The sequence below is a fragment of the Perna viridis genome, chromosome 8 (assembly GCF_037379345.1).
Source record: "Perna viridis isolate PV_CMFRI_1.1 ecotype Kerala chromosome 8, ASM3737934v1, whole genome shotgun sequence".
Taxonomy (NCBI): domain Eukaryota; kingdom Metazoa; phylum Mollusca; class Bivalvia; order Mytilida; family Mytilidae; genus Perna; species Perna viridis.
In genome coordinates this window covers 4,303,466-4,329,570 of record NC_142452.1, presented here as the reverse complement: position 1 = coordinate 4,329,570, position 26,105 = coordinate 4,303,466, and the positions used below count along the sequence as shown (strand labels likewise).

Sequence of the window (26,105 nt, the reverse complement as noted above, 5' to 3'; positions counted from 1 at the left end):
GGAATGGTCGTTGGTATGGTTACGGTGAAAACATTTGTCATTTTTTTATATTAATTCTTGTTTTTCTATTAAATCCTACATATTGCAAGTCAATTTGGTTCAAATGTCTGACATCATATCACCCACTGCATGATTCATGGACTGCTACTTAAAAGACTATAAAATAGTTCCCCGTATACTGCTAAATTCATGCTGCAACAATTGCAATAATCGTTATTTATGAAACTAAAACCTTGACTTTCATATCATTTAAGCTTACTTTATTTATATGTCTTATCGAAATTTATTATCTAAAGCATGGGAGCAATAAATGAAACTAATAAACCTTTCAATTGGTAAGAACGATTATCTTTTAATAACTGAGGTTTTTATAGAGACCCGTCCAAAAATGCATTCTTGAAGCTAAGCAAACATTGGATAAAAAATTAAAAGTGCATGTGCTTCAAATGAATGGAAGTTTGTGTTGATGAATAATTCAAATCACAGAAAGGATCTTATAACCAAACACAGAAATGAAATGCACGAATCTTTCTTGAAAACAGGGGAAAAGGAGGAAAGTGCTCCGAATGGGATGAGCGTTTCCTGCTTCTTTTATGACGAATGGAAATATGATTCGGTTGCACCAAAGCATTGAATACATATTTAATTTTAATAAATATACATTTCAGGGACGCAGAGTTATGGGTCAGTAGTCTATAGCGGCACATTTTTTGTACCAAAAGACAAAGGAGACGATTATATTGGGATCATCTTTTCATATGTTGATAATCGAAAGTTCTACTTGTTGTCATGGCGACCAACAAACATAAATAACAATTTTGGTTCCCAATATAAGACTGGAGTGAAAGGACTTCAACTGAAGGTTTGTTTATATTTTACATCAATTATTATACTTCCTAAAACTTGAATACATACATACAAGAACTAGTAGGCATTTTTGAGAACCTAGTAGGAGCGTCTGAAGAGTCGAAACACTTGAGAAGAGCGATTTAATTTGGTAAATGGAAATATTGCATTGTGAATTACCGTTCATAATGAGTATGTCATACACAGATAAAAATGGTTGTTCCAAAACTCTTTTGAAAATCATATAATATCTATTTATATAATCATAAGAAAATAATCTGACCATCTGATTTTTACATGTTTTTCATGAGTAAGTTTTTTTACTCCTTAACACGTATTCACATGTTGGTACTGAGCATATATGAACATATGTTTCAACTGTGTCTGTATAGTTCAGCTTTAGGTCATACAGAGTACGCTATTAATTCATTACATTAGACTGTGAAACCAATTTTAAGAAAGCACGATTTACACGGCCATCGCTCAACTACAACATTACATCTGATTTTTTCTCCATTGTTTACCAATTGATCTATTACTAGGTTGTTAACTCAATTACTGGTCCTGGACAAACCCTTGCAGAAGCCTTATGGCAGAGTAGTACAACAACAAACCAGGCTACCATTCTATGGCACGATGGTAACATGACACGATGGAGTAACTTTACTTCATATAAATGGTTCCTGACGCACCATACTGATTTGAATAAAATAAGGTACAAATTCTCAATATCTTGTAAACGATTTGTAATTGATATATATTTTACAGCTTTCAATTCTGCAAATATTTGAACCTTCACTTAAAGATTGGGTCTGGGTTATAAATAGCAGCCAATAGAAAGAAATATGGAGAATTCCACTTTCTTTGCATCATTTAAATTGCAGCAACCTTTTCACTTATATCACTGTTCAATCTATTTAGATAAATGTGAAAATTAATGCCCATCTATCTACATATATCAGAACAACATATATCAAAAATGAGCCAGTTACATTTGCTATTAACTGAGAAATCATAATTTAAAAGTCATGAAGAGGTGATTTTTTCTCAAATTTGAGTTTCCTAGACTGACATCTGTGGGAGGAGCTAACACTTTCTTATTGTTAACACGGGAAGTATGACTACCACGTATAATTACTTGGCATGCAGAATACAAACATGCATTTACCTACATGATCAGTAATATTGTTTCAATGACAGCAAATATTTCCAGATGAAGCCGATAAAGACAATGACTTAATTCTCTAAGTGTAATCAATTACAGATCACAGATTATCAAGATAAAACACAATGAAATTATCAAACTCTAATTAACTATCCAACAAACAAACCAGGATTATTTGGGAACCATGTTATAACGAGATCTGCAATGCACTTGGGTAATAAATCTCTTTTGTGGTAGACATTGTTTCTCCTACGAAGGTCTTGTCGCAACGCTTCTCTTTTTCTGGCTAAATATCTCTTATCCTTCCAAACTCTAAGAAAAAAAGGTTACTCCAAAATCTTTCATATTTCTTTTTCTTTTCTCAGAAGGTAATGTTTTTCATGAAATGCTTGATTTTCAGATTCCAACCGTAGTTGTCTATTTTCTTCACTTGTTATACAAGAGCGGCAGAAACAAAATTGGCATTCTTCAATTTCTTCAGCTTGTGAATAAAAAATCTCAAGCGACCATCCTGTCATAATTCTTCTCGTCATTTTGGTTCTCGATAGCAACTTCCTCGAATTCGCAGTCACTGTGCATAAAGAAGAAATACAGTGCGTCTTTCTGTTCTTGTTTCACTTGGATAGACACGACTGAAGATGCCTCAGTTTCTCTCGTCATATCCCCTTATGAATTTTCACTAGTATTTTCCTTGTTTTTGTGTATTTTGTGTACTCAAATGACCATGAAAGTTTGAAGGAATTGAATGTAATAAAAAGGACTTCAAACGGGAACTCACATAGCAGATAGATAATAATAGAAATTTTCTTTTCTCAATATTTTTTTTACATTTTATGGTCTCTATTTCTTTATAAGCCCTCATTATCTCAAGGTCAAAGTGGAAAAGATGCAAACAAATAAAAGCCTCATAAACGTCACACTAAATAATGGAAACAAAATTTGGCAGGTGAGATTAGAAATGAGGATAGATCATGGGTTGAACAGCATGATGGTTTGCACATTATTTATTTCATTTTATGGCCTGTAAAGAAATTGATTATATTCATAAATATTTTTTTGTAATACTCTAACAGTAACACAAATTTATCAACATAGTGGTCAAATATACCACAATTCTCAGGATAAAAAATAGTCATTTTACTCAAATCTTACTGTGGAATATTTCTGAAATAGTCATCCCTCAGGTCATTGTCTATACGATATCATCATTTGTTTGGAACCTGTTCTAAGTTCATCAGAGAAAAAGCCCAGAAAAAGAAAACCGTTTTTCAGAATTGAACTATCTGAAAATGAAGAACAAAAACAAGAAATATTTGAAACATTAAATAATTAAAATTAGAAATGATCGCAACGGAGAAATAAACTGATGGGAAATGTACAGAGTATTGAGTAATTATTTGAGTGCTGGTTCAAAATGCAAGGAGGAAATGAAAAGAGTCGCAGCAAGACACCGAAATGTTCCGGAACCTTTATACGGTCTAAGAAAGGAGAAACTGGCCAACAGATATTTCTTGTTGCAGAAAAGTCATTTAAAAGGAGTATAAAAGTGGCAGAGGGGCTTACAGGACAATGTCCGGACGATCTTATTATAGACAAATTCATACAAAGAGGACATGTTGTAAAGACAAAATTTAAATGCCAACACCTTTTCTCGTGGTCTTCTTCGTCATATCTTCCATCAGATGAGTTTCTCGTCAACAGTCGTGTAGTTACCATTGGACAAATATCTCATAAATTTTTAACTTGTAAGAATGTGACAAAAACGATGATCCTGTTGCTCAACGTCATAAGCGCATTGGCAGAGAAAGGATTTATAATCATCTGGCCGAAAATGTTGTCAGTGTTAGAATCCATTGTCACGACTGGAATCTTTCAATAAAACAAGTTCGTACGACACACAACAGCTACTAACCACAATGATACTTACCATGGAGGTAAAGCCATAAAAACTGCTCTCAAAGTTGTTTCTGCTGGAGCAGTCTCTCATGAAGGGAAAAATGGTCCATGCAGTTAAGTGACAAAGTGGAGCAAATATGTACACATATTCATTGGGCCATTCGGAATTGTGATCGAATGCAGACAAACTAAGAAAGGCTTTACTACCTTTGACCACTATAAAATAACCTCACAGAGTACCATAAAACATCTAGATGTAAAAAATACAACAATTTTTAGCCTTCTCGAATTGTTATTACAAATCGAGTGGCTGAAAAGTTATTCTTAATGTGTTAATGGCCACGAATTTTTACAAAAATGCAGTAGAAATCTGTTTCGGACGAGATACATTCTATGTTGAAAACTTCAATAATGTTGTAAACATTTATCAAAACAAACGTATTGCCTTTGGGGATGAACAATATAATGCCCGATCAAACCTCGGAGTTTGACATAGGAACGAGAATGTGGACAGGGACTGTACATCAATATCTAAACCCCCAAAATCAAAGAATACCTCGGGTCAAAAGAGAAAAAAATATATAAGAAAGTTACATATAAATATAGGGACAATATACGGGCTAGACAAAAAAAACGTATGCCAGGAAAACAAAACAACCACAATTAACTATCAGTTCATAATTTATGTTTTTTCCTTTGATATTGTTATTAAAATACCATTGAAAAGTGGTGTATATATATAAAAGTGAACATACAAATAAATATAGCATACATTTACATTCACTTGGATTAAAAACTATGGTCATGGTAGTTGTAAACTAATTATAAATTGTGTAAGTAATAATTGATCTCTATCATCACAACTATGTTAACTGCCATGTGCTTCACAGTAAACACATTGTGTTTAATTTATTTTCAGCAATTACTTGACCCCGCCCATAATTCTTACAGGCGTAACTAGTTATCACTTGGTATATGTAATAGGCCAGCCCGGTCTTTAATGTACAATCGGGAGATATCCTGATGGTTAAACGAAAGAAAATTTGAAATGGGAACGGCAATTTTTTTTACTCCTGTATATCTCATTTCATTATTGAAATACACTTTTACTATCAGTTTGTGGATGCTAATATAACTATTTTTCAAAACAGTTATTGTGTATTTAATGAACATACAACAAATAAGATTGACATTACTTGTGATCAATTCCCAATTTTCTTTTTTTATCTTTTTTTTTCTCGTTATCGTTTTAAATTTTAAAAGTTAAAAGAATACGTACGATGAATTGGAAAATAGTTATTATATCCTTTCTTAACTAAAATGGACATTATTAGATTCTTAAACCCTTCCTTCATTTGTCAGTGTTCTTGAAACTCATGTCAGTGCTTGACTGGATTTGTAATCAGAGAAATAAATCTCAAAGCACGCCTATATTTATATTAAATCAAGTTAAAACTGACTGTGTCTCCGTGTTTTCGTACTTCGTTCCTGTACCTTCATATTTAGCGATGATTTTGCAATATGTAGATCTTTTCCAAAGAGACAATAAAGGTTTTCAGTTAAGCAAATACTTGTATCTTATAATTTTCTCCCTATTTACTTCAATATAAAGCATTGTAAATCTGGACTATCTGCACTGGATTTATCATTCCTTACATAAACAAAAATAAGATCTCCTAAGTGTCACTTATTTTATCAAAGCCTTCTGCGTGTTTTAAGTAATTCTGAATATCATTTCAAAACTGATTATAGTAGTTGTGGGAGTTGGAAATTTACAGCACTAAGAAAAAAATCATAGATCGTAAATTATTAATGTTATAGCCTATGAATAATTCGTTTCCAAACAAGTATTCTTGTTAACGAACATATTGGAAGTACCAATAAATTCATCAAAACTACTAAGTATCAAGGCATTGACAAATGGTAAAGCCTATTCGCCTTAATATATTTGATGTAATATTATTTAACACAAACCAAAATGAATAAGTTCATATGAATATGCAATGCTCACTAAACCGAATTGCAACGTTATCCTTCACTTTATATTTTAAGCTATATGATTTACTTCGATTAATCATCAGATTTCAGCTGTATGACGTAGAATCTCTGATGGTTGACAGTGGGGACATATATGATACTAGTTATAATGGTGGTCGTGTTGGAGTTTATCAGTTTGGACAAAAAACTACGTTGTGGTCAGATTTGAAGGTCCAATGTTTGTCAAGAGAGAACAAGGCGTTATACTTAGATGGAGTCGATGATCATGTAGAACTAACTAACATATCATCTTTGGATATTTATAAAAGGTATACATGTAAAACATGTAATTTACATAAATATTAATGTTTTCTGATCGTAATAAATGAACTTGTTAATATTTTGTAAAAAATGAAATAAATATGATCTTAGGTAATTTATTTGATTTATTGATTTTTTATGATCTCTGTTACCACCAAAATAGATGTGATATCCTGTTTGACATATTCACTGTCTTCGGCATTCCATTGGGATCAAAATGTGTTCCTCTACTTGCTGACCTATTTCTTTACTCTTATGAGACTGACTTTATAGCTGATCTGATCCGAAAGAAAGAATATCGTTTAACTAGATTCTTTTATCTCAGTTTCCGCTATATAGATGACGTATTATCTTTAAAAATTTCTAATTTCGGGGATTCGATACATCGCATCTACCCCCAAGGAACTTGAGATAAAGGATACTACAGAAACTGTGAAGTCAGCCTTATATCTTGACCTACACTTAGTAATCGATGGTAAAAGGAAATTTTTGACCAAACTTTGCGACAAACGTGATGACTTTCATTCAGAATTGTCAACTTTCCTTTCATCTGTGTCAACATGTCTTCAGCACCTGCGTATGGTTTGTTCATATCACAACTCATACGTTATTCCAGAGCTTGTCGTAACTACGCAGATTTTTTGTACCAAATAGACTTGTGGAACAGGGTTAGGTTGCTACAAGATTGAAGTCATCACTACAAAAGTTTTATGGTCGTCATCTTGAACTCGAGGATCGTTAGTTATGGTGCATCCATCTGCGCCATGAAAATTGATTTGTTCAACGTGTCATAGTTTTCCTTTCCTCTTTTGTCTATCCCGGACTTGACTTTTAATGAGCCACTCGGTGGGTGTTTCTAGAAAAGCAGAGGACACATACCCTACCGGTGCACCTGGTTCCCTTGATTACTCTTTGATTACCGCTATAACCTTGGTTCCCTTGATTACTCTTCGATTCTTTTTATGCTTGTTTTTGTTTTTCTCATGATAACGTTGAATAATTGCGTGAGGAGTTGAAGCTTAGTTTTTATATTAGCAACACTCTTCGTTTTGTGTATTTAAAAGTATAACGTGCTTAAAAATAATATTTCACCAGAACATACCATGCTTTTAAATATTGAATACATGGAGGTGCATGAATTCAATTACCAAATCTATACTGTGAAATGAAATATGTTCAACCTTTTCAGTTTTACGATTGGCGTTTGGGTACAAATAGACGTTTCGTCGTTGACTAAAGGTGTAATGCCTATAGTATGTACCGAGGGTCATCTTATATGCTTGTGGGTTGATGGTGGTGTAGCTTTCGCATCCTATGGTAATAATACAATAAATTCAACTACATCTTTACGTACGGATGAATGGATTAGTATCATGTATGTGTATGATGAATCTGGTAAGTAAACTATAATGCATACGTCTAAATAATTTGTCTTTTAATGAAACTATTTCATAATCAACATACATTGAATCTATAATCATTCCTTAGTATTGTCTATAACAGGCTCCATTTGACTTTTAGCAGAACGGAAAAATTAATTCATTTGGTCAAAAATAAAGTATGAAGCGAATTTGTGCATTGTCAAAAAACTAAATGCCATACCAAAACGTAGGGTGGATATCTACTATGTTTGCTTATTCTGTATTTAGGTTATTGGCTGATGCATTTGAAAACGTTTCATCATAGCTGTCCTTTTTCTATCGAACGGTTTGGACAAATTGAGTCGTATCCTACTCTTTTTAATAGGAATATAAACACATTTTGCAATATTGCTTTTGTTACAGATAGCTAACTCTGATTTCATAGTCAAATGTTTTCAGTGTTTTTCTGATATTAATTTGAAGCAATGATATCTGTCTTTTACATCTTTGACGTCTTTTATTAGTATGATAAATATATTTACGCGAAAAATAACTATATAATGAATATACATTGATATATAAGCTATGGTATTATTGTTTGTGTATTTCACATATTGTAGAATACTCTATGGTATTATACATAGACGGTCACGTGTCATCTAAGTCAGCCAACACGGTCCCCTTAGATTTGGTACGTTAAAGTTTTCATTGCTGTGTCCCTGTATTGTAAATATTATTGATGGCAATACTTCTTATATTCAGCGAATAGCTATTTTCTGTAGTGTGATTGGAACTCATGATTAGTTGATCAGCAGCAGAAATTAAAAATGCTTTTTTCAGTGAGATTTCTAAGAATCAAACTTCGGTTGAATTATTTATTTTAGTTCACTCTTTTGTTGTGATATATATGAACGTAATTATTTAAATAAGATACTGTAAAATGACCTTAAATTTATGAACAATTTTCTGGCCGCGTTGAAAAGTAAATATAAAGCTGTATTGAAATCGCAATAGCCATCACTTTACAAGTACATATGTATATATGTCTGTTGTCCTTCAAGTGTTTCTGATAATGTCCTGTCAACGGATTTTTATCACTCCGAAAGCGTCTCTTCGCCTATCACTTATTAATTTTTTAACAGGCCAAGCACTACTCTACAGAGGATGATACCCTTTTCATTGGTAGAGATGATGCTAACTACTTTAGTGGTTTGGTTGACGATGTAAGTTTACATATGTAACAAAGATCATAATTCTATCGATTTTAAAATATAGCAAATATAGCAAAACTTTGATTTTATTCATTGGAGTCAGTGTTTTTTTGATTTGGTTGAATTATTTAACACCAATATTGGCAACACAGTACCGAAACATTAAAATTTAAGGACAATTAAGCGACATCGACATCTAAGTACATGGCTAAAACGCGAGACATTTACGTACACAATGTAGCTAACAGAATTAAGTACAATTGCATATAAAAACTGATGTCAAAGAAACTATACAGCACACTAAAAATAAAGCTTTTGTAAACCCGTCTGGAAATGTAATATCCGGTATTGTTTGACATAGTACCAAATACAAAATGCCAGTCATATAAATATTGGTATTTTGTATACGTACTTCTAGGAGTACCGCTCATGCTGCAGTTCAAGATTCAAACGTAAAATGTACACAAATAGTACTCGAAACGAAATGAAATTTTCAGTGAAATTTAACTGAAAATCCTGTTGATTGAGTGTAAAGTCACACATTGATTTATCAAATTGAAAATGTTATATAGATATGAGTTATTATTTCTTTCCTGTGTTCTAGATTGCAGTCTATAATGTGGCTCTTTTGACAACTGAGATAGATGATCATGTATACTTACCATCAATAACAAAATACCCAACCTTTCACAAGTATGGACAACTTTACTATAAAATGGACCAAGAATCAGGCGATGTATATCTTCGAAACGAAGGACTTTTAGGCATAAATGGTAGAATTAATGGAAATGTATTGTTTAAAGAGGTGGGTGAGAATATGCAATATATAAATGTTAGAAAGATTAGAAAAAAAAACACAATTGAAAAAAACACAACTGTTTATTAAATTGTACAATGTACCATTTAAGTAAAGTATAATTTAGTTTTGAAATTCAGTAAACTCATTTTATACTTCATGCATAATGGCTTGATCCCACTTTAAAATATGCAGTTCACCGTTTGTTATGGTAGATGCATAAAAATTCCGAACAACAGAATTTGATTTTGGTGTAACGGGCGGAAGAGATGTTAAAATACAAAGTTTGCACTCCGATTGTGATTAAAATTGACACAATAATACTATCGTATCTTTTCTTGCTGTGATTCGAAATAATTGATTTTCAATGATTTTGTCATTATACATTAATTATTTTGATTCGTATATTTAAAACTCTATTTTACAGAGCCAACAAGATTTTAAAAGATTTAGATTGGAATATCCGAATAGTTAGTGCGATACTGTATAACTCGAACAGTTTTATTTTATATTACATTCATTTTATTGTTACCATCCATATCCGTCCATATTTACAATGTTCATATTGTTAATAAATTTTCTTTCTAAAAATGTATAAAATGTTGTATAACTTTACTTGACTCGCTGAGGCAAGTACTAAATACCAAGAAAACTGGCGTTTGCGAGTTCAGATGAACCATGAAGGGCGAAGATACGCGCTCTCGTTTTTTTTATGTATAATCCAATCAAAACAATGGCAATGTTTTTTGAAGATCATTACGCGCTGACTAAATGACGATTGCCCATAAATGCAGGTTTTTTTGGGGGGAAGGGTACTTACTCGTCTTGTAGAATCTCTCCTTTCGTGAGGGAAATTCATCGTCTCATTTCGAATTCTAAACTTTCCTTTCATCAATGGCATTATCTCTTCAGCACCTGCGTATGGAGTTTTCATATTACAACTCACACGTTATACCAGAGTTTTCCGTAACGACGCGGACTTTTTGTACCGTGCTCGACCTCTTGCAATTAGGCTTCTAGAAAAGTGTTATGTTGCCTCAAGATTGAACTCAACACTACAGAAGTTTCATGATCGCAATCATGAGTTCGCGGATCGATATGGTGTATTCATCTTGACCATGAGAACATATCAGTTTTATTTTCTTTTTCGTCTATCCCGAAATTGACATTTTATGAGCAACTCGGCAGGTGTTTCTAGAAAGCAAAGGATACTTACCATACCGGTGCAATTGGTCCATGTTCCCAGTGTTTGGTGGAGTCCGAGGTGCTCATTTACTCTTTGTTTCTATGTACGTATTATTTTGATTATTTAATGTTCTTTGTTGTGTGTGTCTATTATCCTTCTCTGGTATTCAGCTTTTGATTATCATTTTTTTATTTCTGCTTATCTTGGTTCCCTTGATTATTCTTTCACTTCTACCGATGAGATGTATTCATTTAAGAACAGAATTTCCCAACACTCATGCACGAAATCCCAGATCTTCTAGAAATGGAGGAATACATTTTTGTGGTATAAACTATTTCTGGTGCAACCTTTACCCGGTTTAATCACAAATTTTGATTTTTTTGTAACGAAAAGCAGGGGCCTGCATGTGTGGATCATACGTCATGAAGGTCAATTCAAGAGGTGTTAGTTTAACATATTCAAATTAGCTGAACATTCCATATATGGAGTATTATTATTTTTATAAGTGTGCCATTGTGGCTCACTGTACACCCTAAAAAAATCAGTGTGTGCTTTCAAAATTAGATTCATATTTTAATATTGATTTTCAATCTACAAGAAAATAAGCAGAATTGATTAATGGTCTGCTATGTAGGAGACATCCAACACTAAATTCTGATGATTAATTAAATATTAAATGCATGACCAAGAATTTCACCTTTGCACCGGAACAGGTTAAACAAAAACATTTACAATCATAGCATTTTTTTTTTCGATATTTAATAAAAGAATATCCAGGCTACTTGTATAGAAACAAAACATTTTCATCAATAGTTGTTTTACATTTTTTATCGGAGGCTTAATATTTTTACCACCGGGCAGGGGGTTAAACACTAATACATATAAATAGGCTACTGTAACGTAAATATTGATTAACATGATGAACTGGTTTGTACACACCAAGTGAAGAAGGACGTTAATAATTCAAGTATAATCAATTTGTTAAGGAATGGTCACTTTCCATGATACACCAAGTCATTAAAATCGATCGGCTTTCTAGAAATGTTTGCCTGAGATTTTTTATTCTAATAAGACCACATAAAAAATTGTTGTGTCCTTTCGTCATGCACATACAAAGAACAATATGTGTGAAATACTTTCCACCGAGTTCGAATGTCACAACGCAACTTGTTTTAATTGGTTTTATTGTAAGTGCAGTCAAAAAGCTTTGAAACAGTTTTACCCTTAAATTCTAAATAAAAGACGAAGAAACACAAAATATTTCACTACTTTTTGAGAAATATATTTTAGGGAAAAAAGCCTTTCTTCTATACCTTTATTTGCAGAGGTCATTTGCATAGTTTTTCTTCCATCCACATAGGACAAATATAATCAATGACCAATTTATTCTCCTGTATAGTCATAGACGAAGTTGTAGTAATTGTTCGGCATTTTCTGAGAATATTGAGAGTCAAATTGTTCATTTTGAGCAACTGTAAAGTAGTTTTTCCAATCTCCAATTTGTCCTTAAATAAAATGTAGAATCATTACATTAAAAACGCAAAGGGTATTTGTTTGTCTTTTTTTAATTCAAAAATCTTTTAATGATTAATTTTAATTTATGAATAACTCAAAATTAAATATAGGAAGTTGGTTTGTCTAAAAATCCTGTCTTCCTTCCTGTTTCAAAGTTAGTGTTGTAATTGATGTATACCTTATGATGGTCATTCTTTGCTCTCCCCAGATGAGACAAGAAACGAATATACGACCCCAAGTTACATGTATAAAAGAATTGATATCGTAGTAATACCTTTCCTATATATAAATCCTTTTCCGTCGATAAATTTCGTAGCATCAATTTTATTTTTCTGCATATTTTCGAAAGATGTAGCTACGGCAATATCAGAAATTCGCTCATCTGAAATCTCCAGAGACAAGAAATCGGCTAATCTTCTGATTTCTACATTTGGATTCTACAATTCAAAAAGGAGGCTTATATAAAATGGACATGTCCGCTATTTCAAATCATTTTCACGACTGAGTTTATTTTTCTTTTCAGTTTTTTTCCTTTTTTTATCTAATGCTTGAAAATTAATTTTTTAAGAAACTTAAAATTATACCCTATTGTATTTATTTTTTTTTTTTTTTGGTATTTGTAAGCAGGTGTAAACGTCAATGATTCCTTTCATATATTAATATCTCACATTCACTGCGTGGAGTGAGTTACTATCTTTTTTCTTTGAATCAGATTATAAGCTCCTATAAGTTTGAACTGTCAATAGGAAAAAGAATAAGATATACTATGGGATAAAAGTTACATACAATCTTTAGATTTTCGTAATTACAGGTAAACATATTTCCAGCACTTTTCTGTTCTGTTCTTCCCATGTCAAGTTCGTAATCATACCATGACCCAAAAGGTACTGAAAATAAACGCACGAAATAAGTTATCGTTTGGCGTGTATATTTTACCAAATAAATCCGAACAGACTAAACATACACACTTTTCACGAGTTATGTCACTCTATTTGTCTGAAATACAGGTGTATTGTGAAAAATATAAAAGCTTCGTAGAGAAATCAAGAATTGTATGTAATTTGATATTTTCAAAAAATCAAAATCCATTTTTTTAGGTACCTTTATAATCACTTGTGCTTGTATAAACCGTTAAACCTACTAGGTCATTGAAAGGCACGAAAATATACCCACACTTTAGCAATGCAACTTGCCTCTTCCGGATATCCATAACTCAAAATAATCATTCCACGTTCCATCGAAGTCGAAAACGTTTTTGACCTTTTGTAAATGGTGGAACAGCGATACACAAACATCTTTGGGATTCCGCTTTACATGAACTACCTTGCATTTCGTGAAATTGTGCGGCAAATATTTTGACTGAAAATGACAATTAAGAATTCTTGGGGAAGGAACGGAATGTAATATGGACAAATCTTCAACAAGTTCTAACATAGTGTCTGCCTTCTCAGACGTTGTTAATTCTGTCGTGTCTCTCAGTAGCATGCAGAGTACCTCATTTATCCAATGTGTACCTAAAAAAGACATTTTGCATATACTTGTGTCTATCATGTTTAATTGGATTCAGTTAAACTTTGTATTGTACCATGTTTCATTAACAACAATATATGACCATTCATATTTCATGTCCTCAACAATTTAATTGTACTGATTTTTAGAAAGATGTCCGTGAATTCATCTGATTAACAAAATATAACGTGTCAATAATAGGATAAGTTAACAGCTTCTTTTTATAAAGTGAAGTATATTAAACGATCTTCTTTGTTTTATATAATAACGAACACAAGAGAAGGACATATGGATAGAACTAATCAGTTGTTGTAAGCTGATTTGACAAAAAGGGTTACAGAGGTTAGATAATATATTCGTCGATATATTGATGAATACTCCTTAATTTGGAGAATGCCTTCTGTTTATTTATCCGCAACAACCAGAAATTAAAGAGAGCATTCATTGCGTCTTTTCAGAACTTCATCTCGTATGCATCTCACTACAAAAGTATGTGACAAACGATACCATTTAGGTATTATAACTTTCCCTTTCTGATGAAGTAATATACCAGCTTTCCCTGCATATGGAATTTATATTTCTCAGTTGTCATGGTATGTTACAACTAGTAGCGAATACTATGCCTTCTTTTAAATACACCACCACTGCCTTGGAGACAGGCTTTTGAACCAATGCATTAAGAAAATACGTCTCATATGCTGCCTTTAACAGTTTTATATATCGATATTCATATTTTATGGATTTTATTTTTTTTTTCTATAACATATTATAGATGATGGATTTCCATTATGTCTACAAATTAGTTTTGTATAGCGCACTATAAAACATGCTTTAACCCACCTTTCATTTCGACTATTCCTTTTGACAACTAACTTGGTTTGAATAGTTCAGTAATTGTTTACTACTCTATACCTATCCTCCCAAGTCAGGGTTTTGAGTCCACCCTCGCTCCCTCAAACCCCTGACATCACTCAATCATATATAGCGGGTATCGTCCAGCCAATTGCGATTGGTTGCTTCTCCGGGTGAGGAGCACCAATGAAAATCGACTAGACATAAAATGTCTGTGGAAATGTAAACAATTATACGAGGTAATGAACGATCCGATATAGTAACTGAAAGTTGTATGATGTCACAAATGATGTAGTATGAGCAAAAATGATAACTGTAGATTCTGTTTAGAGTCTTTACTGAATAAAATGACATTATGTGTAGCCACTTTGTAAGTTATATCGAAGAGTTTCTATTACGAGTGATTTGATTGGATTTTGGATCCAGGTTAAATTTAAGTAACTCACTAGAACCGAGATCAAGTACGTTGGATATTCGATGTTCGATATCAAATATCAATATCAAACTGAATATCATTCGTTTGATATTCATTTTTGGCTACTTTTAAGAATGTAAACTCTAAAATGATATCAAATGAATATCAAATGGTTATCTTTTTCTGTTCGATATTCGTTTGATATTCGTTTCCAGTTTATATATTGAATACAGAATGGATTTGAATATCAAAATGAATATCAAACAGGATTTTTTTTCCGTTCGATATTCGTTTGACATTCGTTTCGGGTTTATATATTGAATATAGAACGAATCTGAATATCAAACTGAATATCAAACAGGATTTTTTTCTGTTCGATATTCGTTTGACATTCATTAATACAACAATAACTTCTTTGACGTCGCATTTGAAATGATGAAACTTCAGAAAATGTGTTTGCGAAGGACTTATTTGCACAAAACAATTAAATTTCTTAGCATAAACTTCATTTTCATACTCTGTGCACCTTAACCTACACAAGAAATTGTGGTTTCTATGGTGAAAATTCCATTTTTTCAGATGTAGGGTTCCTGAAAACTTGCTTTAAGGAGAAGGGGATTTTTTACGTGGTGTACGTCTTGGGATTTTTGGAAAGCTCTATTTGTATGGAATTAAAAAATACCAGATTCATTAAAATTTAACATATATATTGATTCTATAGCAAATCTAATACTTGGTCTCCTCCCCCAGATTTGGGATAATTCTGTCTTGTGTTCTGCTACATGCATTCATATAATGAAAAAGGCTGTAAACATGCAAAAATGAGCAAACACTTTAAGACACAGATTGTTTTCACACTGTGGGCACTGAAAATAGTATTTATTTGATGTTTCTTATCTCATCATTGGTTATCATACCCCAAAAATAATATATGAGGATGAAAGTATAGAAAACATAGAGTTGTACCAAAACTTAGGACTAAGTACTAAAAGGCTGGTTTTGACTTTCTTATCTGCATTGCAATACTTAATTGCGCAGAAAAGGTTTGGTTTGGTTATCCACTTTACTTATTATAAGCTAAAGAACTAACTTTTTTTCCACTTAAAAGAGGTTAGAATAGCACATATCGCAAGAAGATCCAAGAAAATCTTCTATGACGTCACATTTGAAATGATGAAACTTCAGAAAATTTGGTTTCTAAGAATTAATTTGCACTAAACAATTGAATTTCTTAACACAAACTACTTTTTCTTACTCTGTGCACCTTAACCTACACAAAAGATTGTAATTGTGGTTTCTATAATTAAAATCCTATTTTGTAGGGTTCCTGAAACTTGCAATAAGGTAGTGAAATACATTTAGATCATTTTTTTCTCAAATTTGGTTTAATTTTGTTGAAATAAAGCTGTTTTGGGGGCAGTCCGCAAAGAAATTTCTAGTGTTTTGTCATATAAAGAGTGCATATTTTTAAAAATCTTTGGTGTGTTGTGGTTCAAATCATTTATATGTAATTTAGTGATTATTGTTATAAAATCCAGTAGCCATGGTAACAAATACTACTGAGTTTTAGTATAAATCAAGGATGACTTTCCAAAACTAACAGCCAAATACTACGTTTAATAAAATATCAGGCACTCTGACACTACCACAGCATGAAAGCACGTACAGAATAGGTAGAAAAAGGTAAAAATAATAAGACCCTTTTCGATTCATTCTAGTTCCAAAATTTCATGCGAAATAAAGTGTTTTGAAAATCAGCCATCTGATGGTTTGAGATAACAATTAATTCCCCTTGACTTTTCGTTGTATATGAATAAAGTTCATTTTTAGTGTGTTTCTTCCTGATTTTTTATTCTTTTCTGTCCTAAACTTTATTGCTTATTATTGCTGTAGAAATGTAGGAAAATATCAAATTTACCTGGGATTCTTTTTTCATTCTGCAATTTTATGTGAAAGTTGTGATTTGGTCCTATGGAAGAAGGTCAAAATTAAGGACATTTGGCAGTGGTCACATTTTATGTCCACAAGGTCTCCAAAGCATAGGTGCTAAAAATAAAAAAAAAATGATGGTGAATCTTTCTGGCACTCTTATAGATATGTGTTTTTAAACATGTTTCCATATTGGTGAAGTTTTATTGAGTTTGAAGGGGTTGAAATTTTTTTATATGTCAAAATGGGTCTGCTAGAATGCACTACAAAATTAATTGTGTTCTTGTACCTATAAGAGAGGTCACATTTTTGTAAAACATACTATTTTTATGTTTTGGGGTTTTTTTTCTCAGAGTTCATAAAATGAACGAGAAATGTGGCAAAAAACTTATTTCTTTTCTCATCCTTTTTTTCATTTTAGTGCAAAAATGGGTTTCTATGGGATTTTCAATGTAAAACTCATAAAATTTTGCTTATGGTATCACGGTAAAATTGGGCAAATGTGCTAATTAATGTGCTCATTTTGAGAATTTTGCACACACAGTGTCATAATAACAGAAAATAAACACCATTCATCTGTTTTTAACCTGCGACAAAGGTCATTTGGCAAAATTACGGTGTATGTCAACTGTCTCAACCTCTTGGGAATATTCCCTTTCACTGCATTGGTATGAAATTCTGAACAATGAGAGAGAAAGGTCTTTAAAATGTAAAAAAAAAACATGATTTCCCATTCTTTTACATATATTTTGAATAAATGTGCCACTTAAAGCCCTGCAGAGTTGATGAAAAACAGTTATTTTCGAGCCAGTCATACACTAAATAGCCTCAAAGCAAAAACGACCTGACCTGATACGATCAAGAAACATCCAATTGAGTTCATATGTACCACATAAGCATCAAAACGTGCATTTTAAAATATTTTTTTCATTATTTTGTGGCTGTAGTGGTGAAATATTAGTGTAAACGGCATATTTACCAAAACTCAGTCTTACAACCCTGGTCCTGGCCTGATTTTAATTACCTCATCTGATAGTTTACTCTAAAAGACTACCTCTGATTGTTTTTAAAGTAAATTTAATGTATCTAGAGCACTTTGGAAGTAAATTTGGGTTGAATCATTCTTTTTTAGCTTCTAAAAATGAGTTTTTATATAAGTAACCCTGCACAAGGTGAAAATGCTCTAATACTGCAGTGGCATGTATTAAAACACATATTTCTGACTTTAATCAGATGGAAACCTGACTATCTGGTGTTTTCTACGTCAGAAACATGCACTGCAATGGAAATAAAGAAAAAGAAAATTGAGAAAATCTATCATATATTTGAATTGGGGCTATTTAGAGGACACTTCTTCAGGCAATCTGCAAAACGTTGAAGTCGCGACAAACACCATATAACATATATAAACTTATATAAAACTTGACGTAAATCATTTATTTTTCAACAAATTTCTGTAAAACTTTGCAATTAGACTAGAAATTGATTAAGCTTTCCACAGATGAAGCATTCATTTGAGTTTCAAAAAAGCGATATTATGAGTACAAGATCACAATTAATTCCTCATTGACTTTTCGTTGTATATGAATAAAGTTCCTTTTTTTAGTGTGTTTCTTCCTGATTTTTCTTTTCTGCCCTTCACCTTTTTTATTAGTTAGTATTTGCTGCAGAAATGTAGGACAAGGATCAAATTTACAAGGGATTTTTTTTCATGTTGTAATTTTATGTGAAAGTTGTGATTTGGTTCTATTAAAGACGGTCAAAATCTTAGACATTTGGCAGTGGTCACTTTTTATATCCACAGGTTCTCCAAAGCATAGGTGCTAAAAATTAAAAATAAATGATGGTGAATTTTTCTGGCACTCATATAGAAATCTACTTTTTACATGTTTCCATATTGGTGAAGTTTTATTCAGTTTTTATATTTAATATATAAAACCGGAAACGAATGTCAAACGAACATCGAACAGAAAAAAATCCTGTTTGATATTCAGTTTTATATTCAAATCCGTTCTATATTCAATATATAAACAAGAAACGAATGTCAAACAAATATCGAACAGACCAAACACCTGTTTGATATTCAGTTTGATATTCAAATCCTTTCTATATCCAATATATAAACCGGAAACGAATGTAAAATGAATATCGAACAGAAAAAAATCCTGTTTGATATTCAGTTTTATATTCAAATCCGTTCTATATTCAATATATAAACCGGAAACGAATGTCAAACGAATATCGAACAGAACAAACACCTGTTTAATATTCAGTTTGATATTCATATCCGTTCTATATTCAATATATAAACCATATAAACCGGAAACGAATGTAAAATGAATATCGAACAGGACAAACACATGTTTGGCATTCAGTTTGATATTCATTTCCGTTCTATATTCAATATATAAACCTAATAAACCGGAAACGAATGTAAAATGAATATCGAACAGAACAAACACCTGTTCGGTATTCAGTTTGATATTCATTTCCGTTCTTTATTCAATACATAAACAGGAAACGAATGTCAAACGAATATCGTACAGACCAAACACCTGTTTGATATCAGTTTGATATTCAAATCCATTTTATATTCAATATTTAACCCAGAAACGAATGTAAAATGAATATCGAACAGAACACAAATCATGTTTGATATTCATTTTGATATTCAAATCCATTCTATATTCAATATATAAACCGGAAACGAATGTCAAACGAATATCGAACAGAAAAAGATAACCGTTTGATATTCATTTGATATTCATTTAGAGTTTACATTTTTAAAAATAGCCAGAAATGAATATCAAACGAATATCAAACGGTAAAATTTTACCGTTTGATATTCAGTTTGATATTGAAAAGTTTGAATGTCGAATATTGAACATCGAATATCCAACGTACTTGATCTCGGTCTTACTAGATGGCGCTGGATGATACCCGCTAAATATGAATGAATGATGTCAGGGGAGCGATTGTGGACTCAAAACCCTGGCTTGGGAGGATGCTCTATACCTGCAGTTTTAAGTATTTATTTACTTTCTTACGTATATAAGTTTCTTAATTTCTAATGCTTCTTTAGTCAGGCAATATGCGTCATTACATAATTAACTTATACAAATATACATATATACATGTATAAGAATACATGTATACAATATGCGTTGTTTATGTGATCCTGGTGAACTTACCTGACTTCGGATATGTACATATCATGATGTCAGAGTCTCGCAGTTCGAATGTTTTGATATCTTCTAAATATTTGTTGATGCCTTTTTCCCTTAAAGGGGGTAATGTTGGAAAACGAACACCATCTACCTCGGGTAAAGGTAACCGCTTCAATAAAACATTCTTTTGTGTTCTTTCTCCCTCCATTTTCTGGCGTGCAACAAATGGACTACAAATAATAATCATATAACATGAAATAACTGAAGATGATATCAATAATTTCGCTGTCGATAGGTGAAATTTTGTAAGATTATGTCTTAAGATAGTGGTAAACAAATTTTTCATCCCAAAACAACTGTGTTACAAATCATGACCTGGCTAACTTGAAGTACTGATTAGAGAGCGTTGAATGAACAAGAGCAGATATTTAATCATCTTTGATTTTGTTTTCTCATTAACATAACACTCACAAAATGCTGTAAAGCAATTGCTAGAAAACTCATACATGTACGTGATGTTCTGTTCAAAATAAGTTTAGCCAAGTCGTAAAGCCAGAATACAAGTACAAGACGATGTCTTGGAACTCATTACGGAGTTCTGTTTCCCCTGAGCATAAAGTTGATTTAATTTAGTTTTATGATGCTATTATTTGAATAATACGGAATGAAAATATTGCGTAAAAGGACTACACTGTCAAGTAAGTATGACTTTTTTTCATCACAAGAAACAATAACAAGTGGATTCTTACCTTAATATTTATCATAAACTTCACGCATACGTTTACTCTAGCTACAATGTGCACTCGTACATGTGATAAATATGGTAAAAAAAGTTTAATAAATAGGACAATCGATAACAAGTTTACTGTATATATATATATATAAATCTCCAGCTTGCACAGGTTAATTTGATATATATATATATATACTTTAAGCAGATTCGTAAAAAGGATCGAGCGTTTATGCCTTTTTATTTTCACATCCTCGGTAGCAGAGATCGCCTAGCGGGGCGATACGTACGTAGTTAATCAGAAAGCAGTTACTAGGTCTGCGGAGGCGATTGGCGTGGAAGACAATCGGAACTACTCGGCCATTTCGGCTACACTAATAAATAACCTCCGACGCAGAAAGTTCTATCCACCAAGTGGCGCTAAAAATTGGTTAGATATCACAAGAAATAAAGAACATACTCAGTCAAGAATTTTGGTGCGAAGCGAGGAGCTTGGAAAAAAGTAATGGTAAAATTTTCAACCAGTATAACTATAATTTTAGAATTGGATCGGTCAGAATTCGGACAGATTCTTCCGACTAGTGCCTCCGAGGTTTTTCTTCGGTGTAGATTATCTAGAAAGACTGAGGAGTTCCGATTGGTATGGAAGATTGTTTTATTAATGGCCAAAAATATTTTCTAGATTAGGATTGTTGACAAATAGTAATAGAGTCGAGGAGTCAAAACTGTACGATGACAGAATTTCATTCTTGCACCTCCACAACATATTAATAATTTTGTTTCTCAATTATGAGATATTTATATATACTAGAGGATGCCCGCAAAATCATGACTGATTGAGCCTAGTGTGGACACAGTACTAATTTGACGGACCTAGGGGTTGTCTTTTCGTAAATATTAAATGATTCATTACTTTCTCAAAACAATGGGTAGGGAGTTTACACATGAAAAGGGGGAGGCTGCATATGTTTTAACGCATAAAAGGGGGAAGCTTTACCCCCGGACTTGAGGTGCAGGTGTTTTTACACATAAAAAGGGGAAGGTTTACTTCGACACATTCTAAATTTGTTGAAATGTGTTTTCCTGTTTGCTTGTGATTGATGATCCAGGCATAATACATTCTTAAATTACTCAAAACAATGGTTAGGGGGTTTATCAGTCATGCCAGATAACACATAAAAAGGGGGAGGGTCCGGGTATCGGCCGCAGATGTTTACACATAGAAGTCTGGACAGTTTTGCGCCCCAGAAAAATAGTGAAAATCGTTTAATTAAGCAAACTAATGAACATATAATACTCGTGTCACATATTAACTCGAATAATTCAAGCCCCTACCGTCATCAATTCTCTCCGACTCACGAGGTTAATGTAGCGATCGATAGTGAGTGGAATATAACGACTGAATTATTCGGTTTAGTAACACCGGGTGTACGTCGATTGAGCATGCGCGAAAGCGTATCATAACACACGGATCAAAGACGGTCTTCGAATTCCGATATTTTCCCAAAATTTCGTGTATTCCGCAGAATTTTTTTTTTTCAAAATACAAATTTAGGAAGTACATAACGCTATATTTGTACCTCATATGACAAATATATTCGACCTTGTATGGTTTCAGAGGAGTTACGGCACAAAGAAATCGGTCTCTTCCTTTAGTAGTATAGATGAAATCTGCTCTCAGAAGGACGGTTACAGCAAATTTGTTATTACGGTCCAAAACCAGTCCCGTGATAGCTTTTTCTTGTTAACACCAATCAAATATAATAATTAGGCTTCAGATAACTTTTCATTCCATATCTCTATATCTCTATAAGTATATATTTATACACTATTGTGAGAAAATCAGGAATTGTTTTGATTGTAATTTTGGTGTGTAAACATATATTTAATATTTATTAATAATAATGGAACACTGAAACAACAAATTTTACTTTTAAATATTTTCATGATAAATTTATAATCTCAAAATCTTATGTTCTAGCATTAACTAGGCTAGAAAATAAGAATTCTTAAGATTACAAAACTATAACGGTAAATGTCAACAGCACAATATAATTATATTAGGTGGAAAAACAACAACTTAAGAAATAATATATGTGTACTGGGTGACTTAAACTCCACCTATCTGTAGTCTGGTTAATCATATCTGTGTTTGGGTGAGCATACCTCCACCTATCTGTAGTCTGGTGAATCATATCTGTGTTTGGGTGACCTTAAGTCCACCTATCTGTAGTCTGGTGAATCATATCTGTGTACTGGGTGACCTTAAGTCCACCTATCTGTAGTCTGGTGAATCATATCTGTGTACTGGGTGACTTAAACTCCACCTATCTGTAGTCTGGTGAATCATATCTGTGTACTGGGTGACTTTAACTCCATCTATCTGTAGTCTGGTGAATCATATCTGTGTTTGGGTGACCTTAAGTCCACCTATCTGTAGTCTGGTGAATCATATCTGTGTACTGGGTGACCTTAAGTCCACCTATCTGTAGTCTGGTGAATCATATCTGTGTTTGGGTGACCTTAAGTCCACCTATCTGTAGTCTGGTGAATCATATCTGTGTACTGGGTGACCTTAAGTCCACCTATCTGTAGTCTGGTGAATCATATCTGTGTTTGGGTGACCTTAAGTCCACCTATCTGTAGTCTGGTGAATCATATCTGTGTACTGGGTGACCTTAAGTCCACCTATCTGTAGTCTGGTGAATCATATCTGTGTACTGGGTGACCTTAAGTCCACCTATCTGTAGTCTGGTGAATCATATCTGTGTACTGGGTGACCACCAATCTGTTGCTTGGTAATTATTAGTTGTCTGTTATTTATTTTGTTAGTTTGGTTGGTCTATAAACCGGTTAGATACTGAAACTTCATTTGCGACTTCCTCTATTTAGGATACAAGAGTACACAGGAAAAATTGCAACATGTGTATTCATATATTTGATCATTTGCTTTTGTTACTTTGTATGTGTTATTTTAGTTACTTTATGTTCTTTGTTGTGTATGCCTGTTTTCCATGTCTGGTCTTTGTCCCTGGATAAAATTGTTTTGAAAGGCAGTAACATAGTCATTGACTGGTGTGGGCTGGTTGTTGAATACGAATCTTCAAGGTCCCCTAGAGCATTATACATCCATAGTCCTCCACTAATGCGTGTATAACTCATGGAAGTACCACTACCCGTCGAACGAGTGTGTGTGTTTGTGTGCGCGTGCATGTGTACGTGCGCGTGCGTGCCTGCGTTCCCATTCGAATCCTAATTTGAGCTGATAAAGGAAAGAAATGATTTAACATACCTCTGGATTACCACGTATGATAGCAGGTATATATGGTTCCTTCAACGAAGATGTCTTAACTTGGATTTATACATTACACAAGCATATTTATGTTCTAAGTTTACAAAAGAACGTTTGCTGTTCAAAAGTTTGTGAAAAACGTAAATGTCAGATTAACATCAATACTATACTGAATATTTCATGTCACAATCTGTATTACCTGCGGTATAAAGCCTAGACACCTATACCAACCCAAGGGCCACCTGGTTAACTATAATTCAAGTATGGACCGTGTGCGATATAGGTCAAGTTGTGTGATATAGGGTATGAGATATAGGTCTAGTGGTATGACATAGGGTATAAGATATACGTCTAGTGGTATGACATAGGGTATGCAATATAGGTCTAGTGGTGTGATATAAGATATGTGGTTTAGGTCTAGTGGTGTGATTTAGGATATGTGGTTAAGGTCTAGTTGTGTGATTTAGGATGTGTGGTTTAGGTCTAGTGGTGTTATTTAGGATGTGTGGTTTAGGTCTAGTGGTGTGTTTTAGGATATGTGGTTAAGGTCTAGTTGTGTGATTTAGGATGTGTGGTTTAGGTCTAGTGGTGTTATTTAGGATATGTGGTTAAGGTCTAGTTGTGTGATTTAGGATGTGTGGTTTAGGTCTAGTGGTGTTATTTAGGATGTGTGGTTTAGGTCTAGTGGTGTGTTTTAGGATATGTGGTTAAGGTCTAGTTGTGTGATTTAGGATGTGTGGTTTAGGTCTAGTGGTGTGTTTTAGGATATGTGGTTAAGGTCTAGTTGTGTGATTAAGGATATGTGGTTTAGGTCTAGTTGTGTGATATAGGGTAAGAGATATAGTTCTAGAGGTGTGATTAGGGTAAGAAATATAGTTCTAGAGGTGTGATATAGGGTAAGAGATATAGTTCTAGAGGTGTGATTAGGGTATGAAATATAGTTCGAGGTGTGATATAGGGTAAGAGATATAGTTCTAGAGGTGTGATTAGGGTATGAAATATAGTTCTAGAGGTGTGATATAGGGTAAGAGATATAGTTCTAGAGGTGTGATTAAGGTATGAGATATAGTTCTATAGGTGTGATATAGGGTATACGATATAGTTCTAGAGGTGTGATTTAGAGTATGAGATAATTCTAGAGGTGTGATGTGAGATATAGGTCTAGAAGTGTGATACAATGTATAGGGTATATATGATTTAAACAAACACTTATATTGTATATACAAAAAGGCATATTTTAATCAAAATATATGATATAAGTTGACAAAAACCATCACGATCATTTATTGCCAACCCGTTACAACTAGAATTTCTGGAAAAAAAACAGATCTACCCTTAATTATTAATAATTATCATAAACAATTTATTAAAGAGCAGTTCAGCATCAAAAAAACGGAATCTGATTCATAACTAAATTTCTGTACTGTTGAAAGAATTTCAGCAATATTTAGATATAAACTTAACCTAACACCTGTACGGGTGGAAGTTTGGTAGGATAACTAATTTGTTATATTCACAACCAATACAATCGTGATCTGTTAATTAAGTGTTTGTGGAATTTCATATATACTGTCTATAATGTACGAAATTTTCACCTAAATATTCTTGTACAGGTTGAAAGTAATTGCACAAAGCTACCAGGAATAAAAAATGGTCTGCTCATTCAAAAATAAGCAACACTGGTAAAACAAACGGGACAATTTATCATGGAACAAACTGTCAATTCATAAACAAAACAAGCCCTGTATAACCTTATATAGATATGATATACCTACATGTACATATAATCTCTTTTAACATTGGGAAAGCATACATCTTCGTTATTTTCACGTCATTCTGAAGAAGTGAATATATTTGTAACAGGTGATAACACAAACGGTGAACACCACACTTTCTGGTTACTTTAAATATACATGTTTATTTATAATCATACACAA

The 26,105-nt window shown here is 32.9% G+C and overlaps 2 protein-coding genes across 7 annotated transcripts in view; one reads left to right on the top strand and one right to left on the bottom strand.

Moving 5' to 3' along the window:
- Positions 1-10,173, top strand: part of LOC148609016 (uncharacterized) — a 58,774-nt gene extending 48,601 nt beyond the window's left edge. For both annotated transcript variants that reach the window (XM_088541420.1, XM_088541421.1), the window contains 8 exons: positions 669-862; positions 1,389-1,561; positions 5,989-6,213; positions 7,395-7,600; positions 8,187-8,257; positions 8,709-8,789; positions 9,382-9,582; positions 10,001-10,173. In XM_088541420.1, coding sequence (XP_088397546.1) covers positions 669-862; positions 1,389-1,561; positions 5,989-6,213; positions 7,395-7,600; positions 8,187-8,257; positions 8,709-8,789; positions 9,382-9,582; positions 10,001-10,048 — 1,199 coding nt within the window. In that variant the 3' untranslated portion in view covers positions 10,049-10,173. The remainder of the gene's footprint in view (positions 1-668; positions 863-1,388; positions 1,562-5,988; positions 6,214-7,394; positions 7,601-8,186; positions 8,258-8,708; positions 8,790-9,381; positions 9,583-10,000) is intronic.
- Positions 10,174-11,926: 1,753 nt separating this feature from the next.
- On the bottom strand, positions 11,927-26,099 carry LOC148609015 (sulfotransferase 1C2-like). Of its 5 annotated transcripts, XM_088541426.1 has the most exons (7): positions 25,944-26,056; positions 22,457-22,683; positions 20,171-20,376; positions 13,468-13,788; positions 13,061-13,161; positions 12,549-12,711; positions 11,927-12,264 (listed from the first exon to the last, which is right to left on the bottom strand). In XM_088541426.1, the coding sequence occupies exons 2-7, from the start codon at positions 22,459-22,461 to the stop codon at positions 12,143-12,145; spliced, it is 918 nt and encodes a 305-aa protein (XP_088397552.1). In that variant the 5' UTR covers positions 22,462-22,683; positions 25,944-26,056; the 3' UTR covers positions 11,927-12,142. The 5 variants fall into 5 exon arrangements, with proteins under 5 accessions (XP_088397552.1, XP_088397551.1, XP_088397554.1 ...); XM_088541425.1 differs by lacking the exon at positions 22,457-22,683 and having other exon boundaries at positions 25,944-26,099; XM_088541428.1 differs by lacking the exons at positions 22,457-22,683; positions 25,944-26,056 and adding an exon at positions 22,212-22,397.
- Between the last annotated feature and the right edge of the window lie 6 nt (positions 26,100-26,105).

Excerpts from the sequence above, each read along its gene's own strand:
- LOC148609015 (XM_088541425.1), bottom strand. Across the intron at positions 12,712-13,060 it reads ATTACGAAAATCTAAAGATT|AATCCAAATGTAGAAATCAG; the intron begins GTATGTAACTTT and ends TTTGAATTGTAG. Across the intron at positions 12,265-12,548 it reads AGGATTTATATATAGGAAAG|GACAAATTGGAGATTGGAAA; the intron begins GTATTACTACGA and ends ATTTTATTTAAG.